Genomic DNA, 16746 nt, shown 5'->3' with positions numbered 1-16746 from the left:
TGTCTCTTTGCTTTCTCCCCTGGAGGAACGCCCGCTTCTCTCTAGAACCCACAGCCAAATTGCTCTGCTCCTCAGGATCTCTCCAGCTTTTTGTTAAATGGGGACCACTCACCCTTCTGAGCCACTCAGTGTTGGGGGCTAGTCCGGATCACACGACTTGGTGAGTAAGTGAACTCTTGGGTGCCAGTGGGACGGGGCCCAGAACTCATTTAGGGAGCCTACCAACACATCCTGGGGTAAAGGCCCCCCCACCCCCACCCCCCAGTGGAGAAACTCAGGGCAAAGCAAAAGGGAGAAACTCCGTGGTATAAATTCTGACTGGCTCTGTGTGAGGACAAATCAAGAAATCTTCTGTGCAGTAACCAGAGGTAAACCCCCTGTGAGCCCCCTTGAGTAGAGTTACAGACTCTGGAGGGGTGCTCTGGGCAGGACGGCTTCAGCCTTCCCGGGTGACTGAGGAAAAATGGCTACAACTGCCTTGTTTGGGCGTTTTGGAATTTAGATTCCATCCAAATTCAATGGGTTCTAGCCATCCCTCCCAGAGAAAAGTGAAGGAAAAAAAAAAGATTAGAAAATACCAGTAGAAAGTCCCTTGGGAGACAAGTAGTTGGAACAAAGTGCCAGAATATAAAGGAAAAAGCAAGAAAAGACTACTAAGGTATTGTCCTTCTGTCTGGACTAGCAGCAGTGTTGGCTCTCTTTGGCCTAAGTGTGGCTGCCTTGAAGACGGGGCGGGCCCAAAATTAAATTTGTGAATAGTGAAGAATCTGTTCATCGGCGGCCCGTGCCGGCCCATGCGGGCCTGTGGCTCTCCGTCCCAGAAAGTCCAGTAAGAATCAAAGTGAGAGTGGGGTAGAGGAGGGGACTAGCCATGGGACCCATTGTTGCCTCTGGCTCCTCCTTCCTGGGGAAGGCCTCCAGACCTGAAAGGGAAGGGGAGGACTTCATTCCAGCAGCCCCTCCAGGGGCCCTGAGGGCACAGGGGGACTTCCTTCAGTCAACCCCACCCAGGCCCCACAAAGGGCCATTTTCTTCCCTGAGGAACAAATAAGAGCAAGGGGAAAGGGCTATCCAAAGTTACCGTCTTCCAGAGCCCCAAACCCCAAGTCCTAAATTGTATTCCTTAAAGAGACTTTCGCCTCACCACAGACACCCTTCAGGGGCAGGAGCAGTCCCAGCTCACAGAAATGCCCTTTAGTAGATCTGAAATGGGATCACAGTATGGGATAATAAGAGCCTTTCCTGTCTATTGGAGGAGGCTCTCAAGGTGCATGCTTGGAGGGATGATGAGAAACAAAAGCAAGAAGCCAAAATCTGAGTCCAGACAGTACAGAGAATTGCAAAGGATGCAGAAAAACCCCACGGGACGGAGCCCCAAGGAAAGGAGGCTGAGATATTGAGGAAGGAACCGGAGGCTTGCTGTTCCTCACAGTAGAAAGCCTTTGAGATGTTGGGGATGTTAAAAAGGAGGCTATATACAAAAAGGCTGCCCCCAGCAGAGGCTGGAACAGCAGATGTTCCCTTGTTAAGCTTGAGGAAGATTTGGGGAGTCAGGGGTTCTTGAAAGACCCCCACTGGAACCCTTGGTAAATGTAAGGGCGGGAGCCCCCAGGAGGCTCTTAGTAGACATGGGGGCATCCAGATCTTCAGTGACCTGTTTGCCTGAGGGGGTTAAATCATCTAAGGAGACCCTGGTGATTTCTGGGTTAAAGGAGGAAATTTAGGTTAAAGGGGGAAAGGGAGACATGGGGCAGATTTCTGCTCCTCCCAGAAGCCGGAGTAAACTGGCTGGGAGACATTTAATAACTCAGCTAGAAATTGTGTTGATTCCACCCTGGCCCAGCATAGACCCCAGTGGAATGGCCCTAATGAAGGAAGGGCAGGCTGGGATAAAGCCTGAGGTTTGGGCGGGACCTGACAATCCAGGCAGAGCAGACAGAGTCCAGATGAAAATGAAGGACCTCTGGGAGGTGGTAAGAGTGAAAGAAAGCCCAATTTCACTAGGAGGAGGAGAGGTTTGCAGCCTGTGATTCGAGGCTCATTGAGAAATGGATTAATGGAACCCGGTATTTCAGCCTTCAGCACACCCATACTTCCTGCCTAGGAGAAGGATGGGAGACGGCTTAGTTCCGGATCTAAGGGAGATGAACAGAATCCCGTTAGCTTCCCACCCCCCGGTTCCGGACCCATGTGCCATCCTGGGCCGGGTTCTAGTTCTGCTACGTGGTTCAGTGTGTGGGATCTGAAGGATGCATTCTGGAGCTGCCCTTTAGAGGAGAGTAGTAGAAATCTCTCTGCTTTCCAGTGGGAAGATCCAGAGACTGGAAGGAAGCCGCACATGAGGAGGTGCCTCCTGCCCCAAGGCTGCACCGAGTCCCGGAACTTGTGTGTGGAATCCTTGGGATTCCATGGGAACTTGGGAGTTACAGCATGGAGATGACCTGCTAGTGGTGGGGGAGACGAGGGAACCCACCAGGACTTGTAGCGTGGCTCTGTGACATTTCCTGGGAGGATTGGGGTGTGGGGCCTCCAAGGAGAAAGTGCCCTCTGTGGAGAGGGAGGTGAGATATTTAGGCACTTGATTAGTGAAGGCGGCAAGGGATTGGCCCTGCCAGACTGGAGGGAATATGGCCAAAGCCAGGCCAAAGAAGGGGCTCGGCAGATGTCTGGGGTTAGCAGGGTATGGTGGGGCACGGGGGGCTTCTTATGCTGCCATCAGTAAAGCCTTGAGTAAGCACCTGCTGGAGGAAAGTCCCAGTTCTAGCCTGGGGGACCAAGAGCGAGAGCAGGAGTTTGAGGCCTTGAGGCCTCTGTTCCTTTCTCCCCCTTGGAAAACCTTCCCGCCGTTTGTCAGTGCTGAGGGAGGGCTGGCTCAGGGAGTTCTTGCTCACATGAGAGGGGCAGAGGAGCCAGCGGCTCTCCTTAATCCTGCCTCCTTTTTGCCCCCTGGAGCAGAACCATCCCCCAGAGATGTTTGCTTAGAGTTAATTGGTTTTCTTTTTTTTTTTTTTTTTTTTGAGGCTGGGGTAAAGTGACTTGCCCAGAGTCACACAGCTAGGAAGTGTTAAGTGTCTGAGATCAGATTTGAACTCGGGTCCTCCTGAATTCAAGGCTGGTGCGCTATCCACTGCGCCACCTAGCTGCCCCCGAGTTAATTGGTTTTCAAACAAAAGCAAGAGAGGATTTCCAGGAATCCCCAACACCCGGGAGTAAATTGGTTTACAGATGGCCCTTCTGGGGAGGTGGATGGGAAAAGGAAAGCGGATTTGCTGTTGTGGAGGGAGACAAAACTTGCCCTGTGGCCACAGGCAGGCCCCCTGCCCGCCCGCTGGGCAGCTCCAACTTGTGCATTGTAGCCTTCCATCAAACGAGTTATGGAGGGACCGAGTGGGAATATATTCCCCACTAGGAAACATGCCGGGGGCGGAGCACATATTTGGGAGCTTGGGGGACAAGGAGGTTTGCAAATAGTGAGGGTGAAGAGCTGGCCCCGCACCTCGGTCAGAGAGGCGCTGGAAACCTCTGGCTGCCAGCAGGGGGAGCAGCCTCACGTGAAGGGAGGGCAGATGGGAAACTCTTCTGAGGCAACGGGAAGTGATGAGCAGATGAGGAGCCGAGGGAGCTGGAGCCTGGAGATGACTCCAGTCCTGGCCCTGGTCCCTGCACTTCCCCGAGGCCGCCCTCTCCAGGTTTTACCCAGAAGGCACAAGAGAAGGCCTCAACTAGTATGAAAACTGAGTAAGTCTTCATGGCCTTCGGTTGGAGTAGGCCTGAATCACTTGGGACATTGACTCAAGGGCCTGTGCAAGACCCTTCCTGCTCTCCTCCCATGACTTCATTTTCTCCCTATTTCAGTCAGACATGGGCAGCTATGCACTTATTGGCAAGTTCAATTTCTTGGACAGTTTAGAACCCAGTGAGGATGATGGTCAGTGGCGGGAGGGATATGTGTATTAGGGACTATTTAAAGTGTCATATCTGTCCGAAAAGGTGCCTGCCTCTGATTGCTGTAAGTGAGGGACACTCACTTCTCTCTAGAACATACAATAAACTTTTACTTTGCCCCTAGGGATCTCTCCAGCTTTTTGTTAAATGGGGACCACTCACTATTCTGAGCTACACACTCTTTCTCCTCTTTCCTCTTCCACTACCCAAAACCCTCTGTCTGACATGGATGATCTGGGGTTCCCACATTGCTCTTTGCTTATTCTTCTTCACACTACCCTCTCCCCTGAGTCCTGTTCCAAAGGAGAGGAAGATTTGAGAGCTGGCAGGAGCAAAGCCAACCTTTTTCATGGCTCCTTGTTCCTTTCTAGTTCATCCTTCAGAGATCTCACAGACCGGGTGCAGGAGAGAGGCCGGCCATCCTGGCCCCTATGTTTCTCGCCATTAGGCCCCCCCAGGTGAGTAGCACCGTCCCCTTCCTGGCAGGTGTCCCAGGTCCTGGAGGGCAGACAGGCCCTTTCTCCAAAGCTCTCCCGCCTCAGAGCACCTGAGAACTTTCAGTCACCGGGTCCCAGGGGTTTGAGCCCTTCCTGTGTGCCAGGATCTCAGACAAAATCCGCCTTTTGTATTCATGGCTTTGATTCGGCCCTTCACCATATGTTACGGTGTCACCCCTCCATGCTTCCTGTGGGCCACCCAGACGGGCCTGGTTTCTGTTCCCTGCACATCACCCCATCTCCTCTGCCTTGGTTTCCCCTCCCTGGCTGGAATGCTTTTCTCCCTGCTGAAAGTCTCTGGCTTATTGTTCCAGGTTCAGCTCAAGCCCTGCCTTTCCCAGCTCCCCTCCTGCCCCTCAGCTGCTCAGGGCCTCCCATCCCCACTCAGGGCTGTTCTGGGCCTTGTTGTCTCCCCACTGCACTGGGAGCTCCCTGAGTCAGGGACAGTTTTTGCCCTTTTTTGTATCCCTAGGAATTAGCCCCGAGCTTGGCCCAGGGAGACCTTTCTGAGTGTTTATTGACTTGAAAAGAGGATTCTCTGGTTACTTGATCCAGGCTCTGGCCCAGCCTGAGGCTCCTAAAGGCTTTGCTTTCAGAATGTGCAGTGATCAGCTGGGCCAGACTTAGTTCTTCTCAGCCATGTGCTGATCCAAGGCAGTTCCAATGGACTTGGGCTGGAAAATGTCCTTCCTATCCAGAGAAAAAGCTCTGAAGCCTCAATGAGGAGCAAAACAAGGGAATATTTTCACTTTTTTTTCCTGTTGTTTTCCCCCAACATGACTCAGTGATGATATATGTTCAATCTTATATATATATTTGATATATATGTGGAATTGCTTATTGTTTTGAGAAGTGGAGAGGGAGAAACAACTTGGCCCTCAAAACCTTACAAAAATGAATTTGGAAAACCATCTTTACTTGTACCTAGAAAATAATGTATCATAAAAATTTAAAAAAAAAATAACAACCAAAGAAGATAGAAAAAAATTGCTTTGAACATGTTCTCTGAAACTAGGATGGAGCGAGAATGAGCCCTTCCTCTCCCTTCCCCCTCCTTGACCGGGCACAAATGTATTTGTTTCAGGGATCGGTGACGTTCCAGGATGTGGCTGTGGACTTCACCCGGGAGGAGTGGCGCCTCCTGGACCCCTCCCAGAAGCAGCTTTACTGGGACGTGATGCTGGAGAACTACAGGAACCTGGTCTGCCTGGGTAAGAAGGGCTGCTCTGGGGCCCAGGATGTGCTCATGAAGGGCTTCTCAAGAAACCCCAGCCCTTGCTCATTTCAGAGGGGCCAAAGCCAGGCTGCCCATGTTCTCCCTGGTCCTGGATGAAGGATTCTTGTTTGTGTGTCTGGAAACTAATTTCTCCCTGGAGTGATCCCCACCCCAGCCCCAGCTCTGTTCCTTCTTGCCAGAGAGACTTGTTAAAGTCCCAGGGCAAGGACTTGAATCATGAGAGCCTCAGAATGGAATGGGCCAAATGAATTCTTTGTCTTTCTGAACCCAATTCCCTGATGTGTCCCATTTCTGCATCTTTCCAACAAACAAACCAGCTCCCCCTTCAGATGTCTCTGGATGCTCCTCCACAGCCTCCCTAGTCTTTCAAGCTTGCTCCTAGGGGTCTGTGGAGATTGGGCTGGGAGGTGACCCTTCCTTTCCATCACTTTCTCATGACTAGGTCTTGTGGAGTCCGATGGGGACATGATCTCTCAGCTGGAGTCAGGGAGAGCACATGGGATTCCACTGGACAGTGTCTCAAGAGCTTGCTGCTTAGGTGAGTGAGCCAGAGTATGTGACACAGTCTGAGAACCCCTGAAAGTGGGCACCCTGTGATCCTGGCTGTGACCTTTTTGGTCCTGAACCTTCTCCCTCTCATAGATCTTGGAGGTAATTTTCCTCCACTCCTCTAGTTTGGACCATCTTGCCTTTTTATACCAAATTCACTTGGTAGGGACAGGTGGAAATGATTGTCCTGCCAGTGCTTTCTGAATGAGCAGTACTGCTGTTCTGTGGGTGGAACTTTGAATTGCTTTTAGCTTTTTGGAAAGCCAAGGGGAACTCTGCAGTGGAAGAGTGATATAAAACTTCCTCTTGGATCAAATGGTCACACTCTCAGGATTCCCCAAGGTGTGATTCTCAGGTGAGAATTTTCGTAAAAAAAACAACAAATTAAGCTCTTTTGTTCCTGTTGGTATAAGGGAACCAACAGTTCCTGCTTTCATTAATTTGACATTTTCTGCATCAGTTTTTGCATATTCACCTAATATAATATTGTTGGGTTTTATGAAAGAATAGGCCTGGTGAATTCAAAGAAATTGCATAAATTATCAGGATTGATTTGAATTCAAGTGGAAAAATACTTAAAAGTGCTTATAACAAATGGAATATTGGGAAAGTGAAGTGTACCAGAAAGCTTTCTTTGCCACTGAAAAAGCATTTCTGCTTTTCTTTCTTAACAATTTTTTTTTTTTTTTTTTTTGCTGAGGCAATTGGAGTGAAGTGACTTGCCCAGGATCACACAGCTAGGAAGTGTTAAGTGTCTGAGACCAGTTTTGAACTCAGGTCCTCCTGACTTCAGGGCTAATGCTCTATCCACTGTAATACTTAGCTGCCCCTCTGCTTTACCTTTCTTTCAGATGGCGGCACTTGGCCTCAGACCAAGGAGTTACCTGCAAAATTAAGTGTTTCTATGAAAGACTTTTCCCAAATGACATCCTTGTGGGATGACCCTTGTACCTCTGAGGTGACAAAAGCCTGGGAGTATTATGGCAGGTTCAAGAAAGAGCAGAACAATGAGGGGGAACTTTCTAGACAAGGAAAAGAAATGCAAACAGAAATTGTTGTTGAAGTCAGAGCCTCTGAATCCTATAAATACAGTGAAACCTTCAGCCCAAAGCCAGTCCTTGTTCCACAACAAGGACTATTTGTAGTAATGGATCTCCATAACAGTGAGAATCAGAGAAGGAGCTTCACCATGGAGTCGGACCAAAGACAGCGCACTCAAATCTGTTCACAGAAGAACTATTCTGAGGGAAAGAAATGTCAGAAAGTTTTCCATTCTGATTTGGACCCCATTAAAACATCAGGAAATCTTACTGAAGAGCAGTTTCATGAAAACGGGAATTCTTTTCTCCTGAACAATGAACTTACTCTACAGCAGAGAACTCATTTGAGCAAAGAGTGCTCTGAAATGTCTCCATGTGAGAAGCCATCCTGTCAGAAGGCAGACCTGACTCAACATTCCAGTATTCAGAGTGAAAACAAATCCTATAAATGCAGTGACTGTGGAAAGGTGTTACAGAAAAAATCAAGTCTTATAGAGCACTACAAAATTCACACTGGAGAGAAACCATATGAATGCATTGAATGGTGGAAGATCGTCTGCCTGAAATCTGAACTCAGAGAACGCTGCAACATTCATACCGGAGGAAAGCCTTTTAAATGCAATGACTGTGGGAAAGCCTTTCCTTGGAGCGCAGCGCTGACTGTACATCAGAGAACTCACACTGGAGAGAGACCCTATGAGTGTAATGAATGTGGGAAGACATTCCAAACAAGGTCCAACCTGACTCGGCACCAGAGAACTCATATGGGACTAAAACCTTATCAGTGCAGTGTGTGTGGGAAGGCGTTCTCCCAGAAGTCTGCTCTTAACACTCACACCAGTATTCATACTGGAGAGAAGCCTTTTAAGTGCAATATTTGTGGGAAATCCTTTCCTTGGAGCACAACGCTGACCATACATCAGAGAACTCACACTGGAGAGAGGCCCTATGAGTGTAATGAATGTGGGAAGACATTCCAGTCAAACTCCAGCCTGACTCAGCACCGGATAACTCATACGGGACTAAAACCTCATCAGTGCAGCGTGTGTGGGAAGGCGTTCTCTCATAAGTCTGCTCTAACCACTCACACCAGTATTCATACTGGAGAGAAGCCTTTTAAATGCAATGACTGTGGCAAAGCCTTTTCTTGGCGCCCAACACTGATCATACATCAGAGAACTCACACTGGAGAGAGACCCTATGAGTGTGGTGAGTGTGGGAAGACATTCCAAACAAGCTCCCACCTGGCTCGGCACCGGAGCACTCATATGGGACTAAAACCTCAGTAGTACAGCGTGTACAGGAAGGGGTTCATGCTAAGTCTGTTTTTACTGATCATAGTCGTGTTCATACTGGAGAGAAAACTTTCAATTGCAGTGATGACGGGAGCATCTTTTTATGGAGCATTGACTCAACATCAGAGAATTCACACTGGAAAGAAACCCTCCAGATGCACCAAATGTGGGGAAAGCCTAAAACCAGAATTCAAGTCTTTCCTGACATCAGAGAATACATGCCAGAGAGAAATCCTAGGAATCTAATTAATGTGGGAAAGTAGTCCCCCTGATTAAAGCACATCCTCAGTACTATAGAACTCATGATTGAGAAAATCTTCATTGATTTAATCATTAAAGTAGAACAGTCTAGTGGGCTGATCCAGATTAAAATATAGTTTGAAAATATTTAAGAAAATAAATACACAATAAAACCCAAAAGATATTAGTCTACTAGTTGTCTTAATCAATACAGAAAATCACACCATGGTCCTTAGAAAGTTATTTTGCTTCCCCATTTTCCTTGCTGAGATCATCTTGTTTCAGTTCATCTTTGCACAGAAGGAAGGGGCTCGTGTTGGCTGGATCTCAATATTATTATTATACAATCCATGATTGTTGATGTTGAAGGGAGGCCCTGGAGTCCAGTCCCCTCATTTTGCAGATGAGGAAACCAGGCCCAGGCTCACACAAGGATGGCTTTTAAAGTAGAGTTGAGGTTTGTGCAAAGGATTGAAAGACAAATATTTGATCCTAGATGAAATAGGGAGCACTAAAATTTTAAGTAGAGGGCAGTGGAGTGGGACAGTTGTTCTTCCTCTAAAGGAAAATCACTTCAGTGACTCAGAGGAGGAACTGGAGTGGGCAGAGATTTAGAGCTGGAGAGTCAAATCGAAGGAGTCTTTGCAAAGTGCCGGTGAGTGAGCAGGAACATCTGTAGGAGGTAGCAGAACAGATGGGGGCTTGTGAGAAGATCTATGCAGGCAGAAAGGAGAATTAGCCACTGAGTGGTAATATCAAAGGTGGCACTATGAATGGGGAACAGATTACTAGAATCAATCGGCTCCCCTTATTCCTCCTCACAAGGCTGCCCCATCCTCTTTCCTATAATATCTCCAGTCATTGCATAGGCAGGTCATTTCATTAGCTTTCTCTATCATTAGACCAATGGCTGTTCAATCAGCAAAATCACAGTGAATTGGACCCTTACTGTATACTAGGCCTTGGGCAAAGTACTTGAGAGACCCAGAAAGGCCAAAGCACAGGCTTCTTCTGAGGGCATGACCAGGTGCACACTGGATCCCCAGGAAGCAGGTGTGAGGCAGCTCAGGAGGGTCCCTGAGGTTCAGCTTCAATGCCCCCCCCCACTTCTGTAAGGAGCTTTTCCTGTACCCTTTAAGGCCAATGCTTCCCCCCTCACACTCCCCATACTTTCTTTGTTTCATTTGTATGTTCCCATTTTTAGGTTGTATCCTGATGTACCTACCATATGTAGATCCCCCAAGCTTCTTCAGGGCAGCATCTGGGTTTTACCATTTTTATATCCTCAGTGTTGAACACAGTGCCTGGCATCCAGCAGGCACTAAATAAGTGCTGGTTTTCCTGAATTAACTCAGTCCTGGGAGAAGCCTGACAGGTCGCATCTCCTTGGAGACTGTCTCTGAGCCACAGTTACTGCTGACTCCCCCCAAACATCCCCAGGACCAGTGGCCTCTTCTCTTATCCCCTACTTCAACCTGCCCCCCTTCCTAATTTCCCTAGCAAAGGCAGTGCTAGCCTCCTACTCCCCTGGGCTTTTTAAATCTAGGAGTCTCTTGCTTTCTCACTCCCTCCTCCCCTTCCCACAATTAATCTGTTGCCAGTTCACATCCACATCCTCAGTCAGGGAGAAGCTCTGGGGACTTCCTTGCCTGAGGCATTCCCAGCTTTGTCCCTGAGTCCAAGGGGAGAACCAAAACAGAAGGAGGAAAAAATGTTTTGCAGTCTCATTCCATGTTGCAAGCTGAGCTCATGGGACCAAAGAAAACAGTACCTGAAGACTTGCTAAGGCCTGCATGTACTATCCCAGGTGATTCACAATCAGCTCTGTGGAGTGGGTGCTAGCATTGTCTCCATCTCATGGATGGGGAAAGTCTCAGAACTAGTAAGTGTCTGAAGTAAGATGTAATCTGAGCTTTTTCTAACTCCCGTTTTAAAACTTTTATCCTGACCCCTCCTGTCTGCATCTTGTGTTCACCTCGGGCTATGCAGTCCCAGCCTGACAACTTGCAGCTTGGGATGATTGTCTCTATGCTATCACTAGCCATGAATTACTTGGGAAACCCCTTGCCTTCCCACTTCCACTTCTACTGGGCTAAAGGGTCTAATACCTCATCCAGAGTCCCCCCCCATCTGTGGCCCTCTACAATAGATGCCAGAAATCAGGGGAAGCCCCATTTTCTGAGCCCAGTCTTGTTCTATTAGCCATCCTCTACTTCCTGGGGACACATTATAGAACATAGTCCCATCATCTTTCTTTCCTCCCAAATAATTCCATTTCTCCCCAGAAGAACAAAGGTCTAGAATTAAATTCAAAGGGATTCCTAAACTTTATCATTTTCCCTGAACAGGGCCTACAGGTTCCAAACCCAGGGTGATCCCTGGAAGTAAAGAGGAAGGCCAGAGATGCTGAAGGAGATGGGGCAGCAGCCTTGTGGCGAGGTCAGTGCAGATGATTCATGAACCTTAGGCCAACTGGCCCCTGAGGAGAAATGTTTTTAATGGTGGACAAGGAGCTCTCCTCAAATTGCCTTATGCCTTTAAGAGAGGAAGTGGGGGCCCTGGCACAAACTCATTCAAGGAGACTTAGTTTCACCTCAATATGTCATTTCCCTTACTTGTGCCCACTCCCATTTTCTTCTAGTCTCAGATGGCTCCAGTCGAGCTCTCTTTCTCTTCCACTTTCTCCTCCACTTCTGCCTCAGCTCCCCACACTTCTCATTCCTTCTTTCTTGTCTAATACACTTGACTGTTCAGTTACATAAATCAGGAGGCAGAAATTATCTCAAGTAAAGTTTATAGATTGTCACAAACAGGAGCCAGAATAGGTACATGTAGACTGAGTACATGTAGCCCATGTAAGACACTAAAATGCTTTCTAAATCAATGCAACTTTTATGTCCTTGCTCACATAACTCTGGCAGCTTTTCTTTACTGTGCAGTTTTACAATTTTACATGATACTGATCTACAGTTTATATAATATTAACACAAGACAATCTATTTTCCAGGCCATCCAGAACAGATCATCCTGTAGTTTATCAGCAACTTTGTGACCTTTTTCTGCTTCACAACTTGGGTTTAGTCCAAACTGTTTTCCTATGTTACAGCTTGCTTTATAGTCACACAGAAAAAATTTAACCATTAATAGCACCCAAAAGTTATCCAAGAGAACCTGGTTATTGACCTTCCTGCTTGAAAAGGACCAACCTCATTGGAGAGTCAAAGTACAGCACATCTCATGGGGGCTGCTTGGTTGGTCAGTGTCTTTTGTTTTCTGAAAGGACAAAAAGGACAGTACTATGTCAGAGTCCAGTTACAGTTGGCTGATTGTGGGACCACCCTACGTTCAGAATGCTTTTCCACAGGTCAGATCCAAAGTCCCAATGAACATTTGGGGGGTTCCTTTAACCTTGTGCACCTCGTGTTTCTTCTGAGGTAGTTCACTTCTGTTTTCCTTATAGAGCGTAGCACTGTCTCTGATGAGGGCACACCATGCTGGACGGTCCTGCCTCACTGTCTCCCAGGGCACACAATCAATTCTGAAGTTCTTGAGAGACCTTGAGAGTGCCCTTGGGTTACTTTTTCTGACCTTGTTTGTGAGTGTCTGCCCTGTGGGAGCTCTCCATAAAATAATCTTTTTGGGAAACATACATTTGGCATTCAAACAATGTAGCCCTGCCATGGAGCTGTGCTCTGTGGAGTAAGGTTGGAAACCTTGGTAGTTTAATTATGGTAAAGCTTCTGGAGTGGTTTATCATTTCCTTCTCCAATCTATTTTACAGATGGAGAAAATGAGGCAAGCAGCATTAAGTGACTTGTCCAGTGTTACACAGCTAGTAAGTGTCTGAGGCTAGATTGGAACTCATGAAAATTAATTTTCCTGATTCCCAGGATCAGTGCTCTATCCACCATATCACCCAACTACCTTAGTTTGGTAGGCAGCCTAAGAACTCTTTTCTCTTACTTCCCTTTGGAGGTTTCCTGAACTAGCTGGGGTTCATCACTCTCATCATCTATATATGTCTCCTTGGAAGGTATACTGCCAAGGTAAGTGACCTCATCCACAGCATTCAGGAATTTTCTTACTTTGTTGTAACTGAGAGTTTCAAGTCTGTAGAGGGGCACAGACAGTGGGGAACCCTGGGTGAGATATAAGCCCCTTTAGTCCAGTAAAAGGAATCCTGCTGACAGTGCTTGGTTCTGCTCCCCATCTCCCCTAAGGGTTCTTGGCCTTCCTGAGAGAGCCTAAGAGCTCTCTGCCCCCCAGTAGCTCACTATTGTCCCCTGTTTCTGAGCCTGGCTAATGGGGCGATGCCTCCATGTTGTAGGGCACCCAGATTGGCAGTGCTCCCAGCCTGTTTCTAGTCCAATATCACTCTTGTTGCCTTTTTGTTTTTTATACTTCTGTTGCAGCCATATAGATTCTGCTCCAGCCTTCTGCCTTCCTCTGTTGCCTCTCTGCTTCAGATGCGTTTCGGTAAAAGACAATTTGGAGGATTCTGGCTTTTAAGGCACTTCTGTTTTATGGGAGAGCTCATCTCATTCACATTCACAGTTAGGATTACCAGCTATGTATTTTCCTCCATTCTATTTTTCCTATTTATACTTTTTCTTTCTCCTCCCTTTTCCTGTCCTCCTCACCACTAAAATTACCTTCTTCTTAAATATAGTCTAAGATGGATTATTATACCCAGTCAATTTATACCAGCACCCTCTGTCTAGGTTCTGAGGCAAAACTCCCTCAAAATTGCCATTTAATATCTTATACAGACTCATGATATATTAAAATTGAGATAAATAAATTCTCAATGTGGAAGAAATAACTACTGTTTTGTCATCTGATTCCAAGACATTAGGGCAGTTTTCCTTGATAATTTCTCAAAAGATGCTGTGCATCTTTTTTTCTTTTTCTTTTTCTTACTTTTTTTTTTTTTTTTTTTTTTTGATCATGGCTTTCATGATCCAATCTAATAAATTCTCAAATAATTTTTTTCTGAATGTATTTTCTAGATGATTAAGTTTTTCCAATGAGGAATTTTACATTTTCTTCTACTTTTTCATTCTTTTGATTTTGTTGACTGAGTATTGAAATCTCATAGGGTCATTAATGTCTACTTGCTCCATTCTGATTTTTAAGGAATACTTTTCTTTTTTTTTTTTTTTTTTAACATGAAAAAAGAAACCTTTAAAAATGCAAAAAACATTTTTGGCTCTGCAGGCTATACAAAAAAAGCTAGGATCAGTTTTATTCTGCAAGTAGTAATTTGCTTACCCCTATAGAAAATCAAGAGTAAAGTTTTGATATTAATAAAATATGTAATTTTGTTTTATCTTTTTTTAAATTTTATTTATAATTTTTTTCACAGTATATATGCATGAGTAATTTTTTTAAAATAATATTATCGCTTGTATTCATTTTTCCAAATTATCCCCTCCCTCTCCTTGATGACAGGCAATCCCATACATTTTACATATGTTACAATATAACCTAGATACAATATATGTGTGTAAATACCATTTTCTTGTTGCACATTGAGTATTAGATTCCGAAGGTATAAGTAACCTGGGTAGATAGACAGTAGTGCTAACAATTTACATTCACTTCCCAGTGTTCCTTGTCTGGGTATAGTTGTTTCTGTCCATCATTGATCAACTGGAAGTGAGTTGGATCTTCTTTATGTTGAAGATTTCCACTTCCATCAGAATACATCCTCATACAGTATTGTTGTTGAAGTGTACAGTGATCTTCTGGTTCTATTCATTTCACTCAGCATCAGTTCCTGTGAGTCTCTCCAGGCCTCTCTGTATTCCTCCTGCTGGTCATTTCTTACAGAGCAATAATATTCCATAACCTTCATATACCATAATTTACCCCATTCTCCAATTGATGGACATCCATTCATTTTCCAGCTTCTAGCCACTATGAAAAGAGCTGCCACAAACATTTTGGCACATACAGGTCCCTTTCCCCAAGGAATACTTTTCTTCAGTGAACTACTATATCTCTTTTCCATTTGGCCAAACCATTAAAGGACTTGTTTTCTTTTTTCTAAGCTGCTTACTTTCGCTCCCCTCACAATTCCCTCACATGAGTCTCATTCCCCCCCTTCCCCGAATTTTTCTTTTACTTCTCTTCTTTGATTTTTACAATCCTTTTTGAGATCTTCTAAGAGAACTTTTTGGACTTAAGACCAATTCATTATTTTTTGAGGTTTTGCATGTAGGCAGGCATTTTGATATTGTCCTCCTCTGAGTTTGTGTTTTTATCTTTCCTATCACCATATTAATTTTTTATGAGGGCTTTTCTATGTCTGTCTGTCTGTCTGTCTCTCTCTCTCTTTATTCTCCAGCTTACTTTGTGACTTTAAAAGTTGATCTGTGTGAGCTAAGATGACAGGAAAAGATAATGATGAATCTTGGAGGAGATGTGGGAAAACTGGGACATTGATACATTGTTGGTGGAACTGTGATAGGCTCCAGTCATTCTGGAGAGTTTGGAACTATGCTCAAAAAGTTATCAAACTGTGCATATCCTTTGACCCAGCAGTGTTTCTACTAGGCTTATATCCCAAAGAGATCTTTAAAAAAGGAAAGGGACTTGTATATGCCAAAATGTTTGTGGCAGCCATTTTTGTAGTGGCAGGAAACTGGAAACTGGGTGGATGCCCATCAATTGAAGAATGGTTGGGTAAATTGTGGTATATGAATGTTATGGAATATTATTGTTCTGTAAGAAATGACCAACAGGAGGAATACAGAGAGGCTTGGAGAGACTTACAGGAAGTGATGCTGAGTGAAATGAGTAGAACCAGGAGGTCATTATACACTTCAACAACAATACTATATGATGATCAATTCTGATGGATGTCTCTTCAACATTGAGATGATTCAAACCAGTTCCACTTGTGTGGCAATGAAGAGAGCCATCTACACCCAGAGAGAGAACCATTGGAATACAGGCTGGAACACAACATAGCATTCTCACTCTCTCTGTTGTTATTTGCTTGCATTTTTTCCCTCAGTTTTTTCTTTTTCTTCCTTATGGATCTGATTTTTCTTCCACAACCAGATAACTGTATAAATATTCATACACATATTGGATCTACCATGTATTTCAACATATTTAACATGTACTGGACTACTTGCTAGATGAGGGAGATGGTGGGGAGAAGGGAAATTTTTCAATAAATGGTTATGCAAGAATCAGTGTTGGAAAAATTACCCATGCATATGCTTTGTAAATAAAAAGTTTTAACTAAAAAAGTTGATCTGAGTTCATGGGGTAGAGGAGCCACTGTCCCAGACTTTGTGTGCTGAGGGCCAGGGGTCTGGTCACTGTCTTTTGTGCCAGCTTGCCCACTGGGCTGGAATAATCTGCCTTTGTCATGCCTGTTGTGCCAAGGATTCTGGGGCTGGCATTTTGCCTGCTGTGGCAGGACTTTGGTCTCTTAGCTGTGGCTAAGAGGCTCCTGCTGACTCACCCAGACTCTGCCTTGCTGGGCTGCACCACTCTTACCCTAGTGAAACTGTGTCTTTCCTGTAGCCTTTTTAAGTTTTTCTTGGACTGGAAAACGGTTTCCCCCAGTCTCATTGTGGGTTCTGTCACTGCCAAATTTACCTAGAAGTTTGATTTAAACCATTTTTAACCATGTTTCAGGGGAAACAGGGGAGAACTCAGGCAACTTCCTGGCCTTTCTCTATCTTGGCTTTGCTTCCTCTTGATTCCTTAGGATCAAATATAAAATTCTCTATTTGACATTTAAACCAATTCCTTCCTATTTTTGCTTTGTCTTTGGGGAACTCTTCCATGCTTCCTGTGGTCAATCCAGATTGGCCTGTTTTCTGTTCCTTGCACATACCCCCCCCCCCCAATCTCCTCTGCCTTGGTTTCCCCTCCCTGTCTAGAATGCTTTTCTCCCCTCCCCTTGCCCTTCTTGGTGTCTC

The 16746-nt window shown here is 45.6% G+C and overlaps 1 protein-coding gene across 5 annotated transcripts in view; it reads left to right on the top strand.

Annotated features, from left to right (window-relative positions):
• LOC141556266 (uncharacterized) overlaps positions 1-16746 on the top strand; it is a 111725-nt gene that overhangs the window by 41660 nt on the left and 53319 nt on the right. Inside the window, exons 2-3 of one of the 5 annotated variants that reach the window (XM_074290208.1) lie at positions 46-160; positions 4317-4403. The exons of 1 other annotated variant lie outside the window; for it this stretch is intronic. In XM_074290208.1, the coding sequence (XP_074146309.1) occupies positions 4377-4403 (27 nt within the window). In that variant the 5' untranslated portion in view covers positions 46-160; positions 4317-4376. Of the gene's footprint in view, positions 1-25; positions 165-4316; positions 4404-16746 lie in introns of all 5 variants that reach the window. 3 more of the 5 variants (XM_074290225.1, XM_074290217.1, XM_074290234.1) reach the window with 3 other exon arrangements.

Source organism: Sminthopsis crassicaudata, chromosome 1, assembly GCF_048593235.1.
Source record: "Sminthopsis crassicaudata isolate SCR6 chromosome 1, ASM4859323v1, whole genome shotgun sequence".
Lineage (NCBI taxonomy): Eukaryota > Metazoa > Chordata > Mammalia > Dasyuromorphia > Dasyuridae > Sminthopsis > Sminthopsis crassicaudata.
Note: the sequence above shows the minus strand (reverse complement) of the source record. Positions and strands in the feature narration are given on the sequence as shown.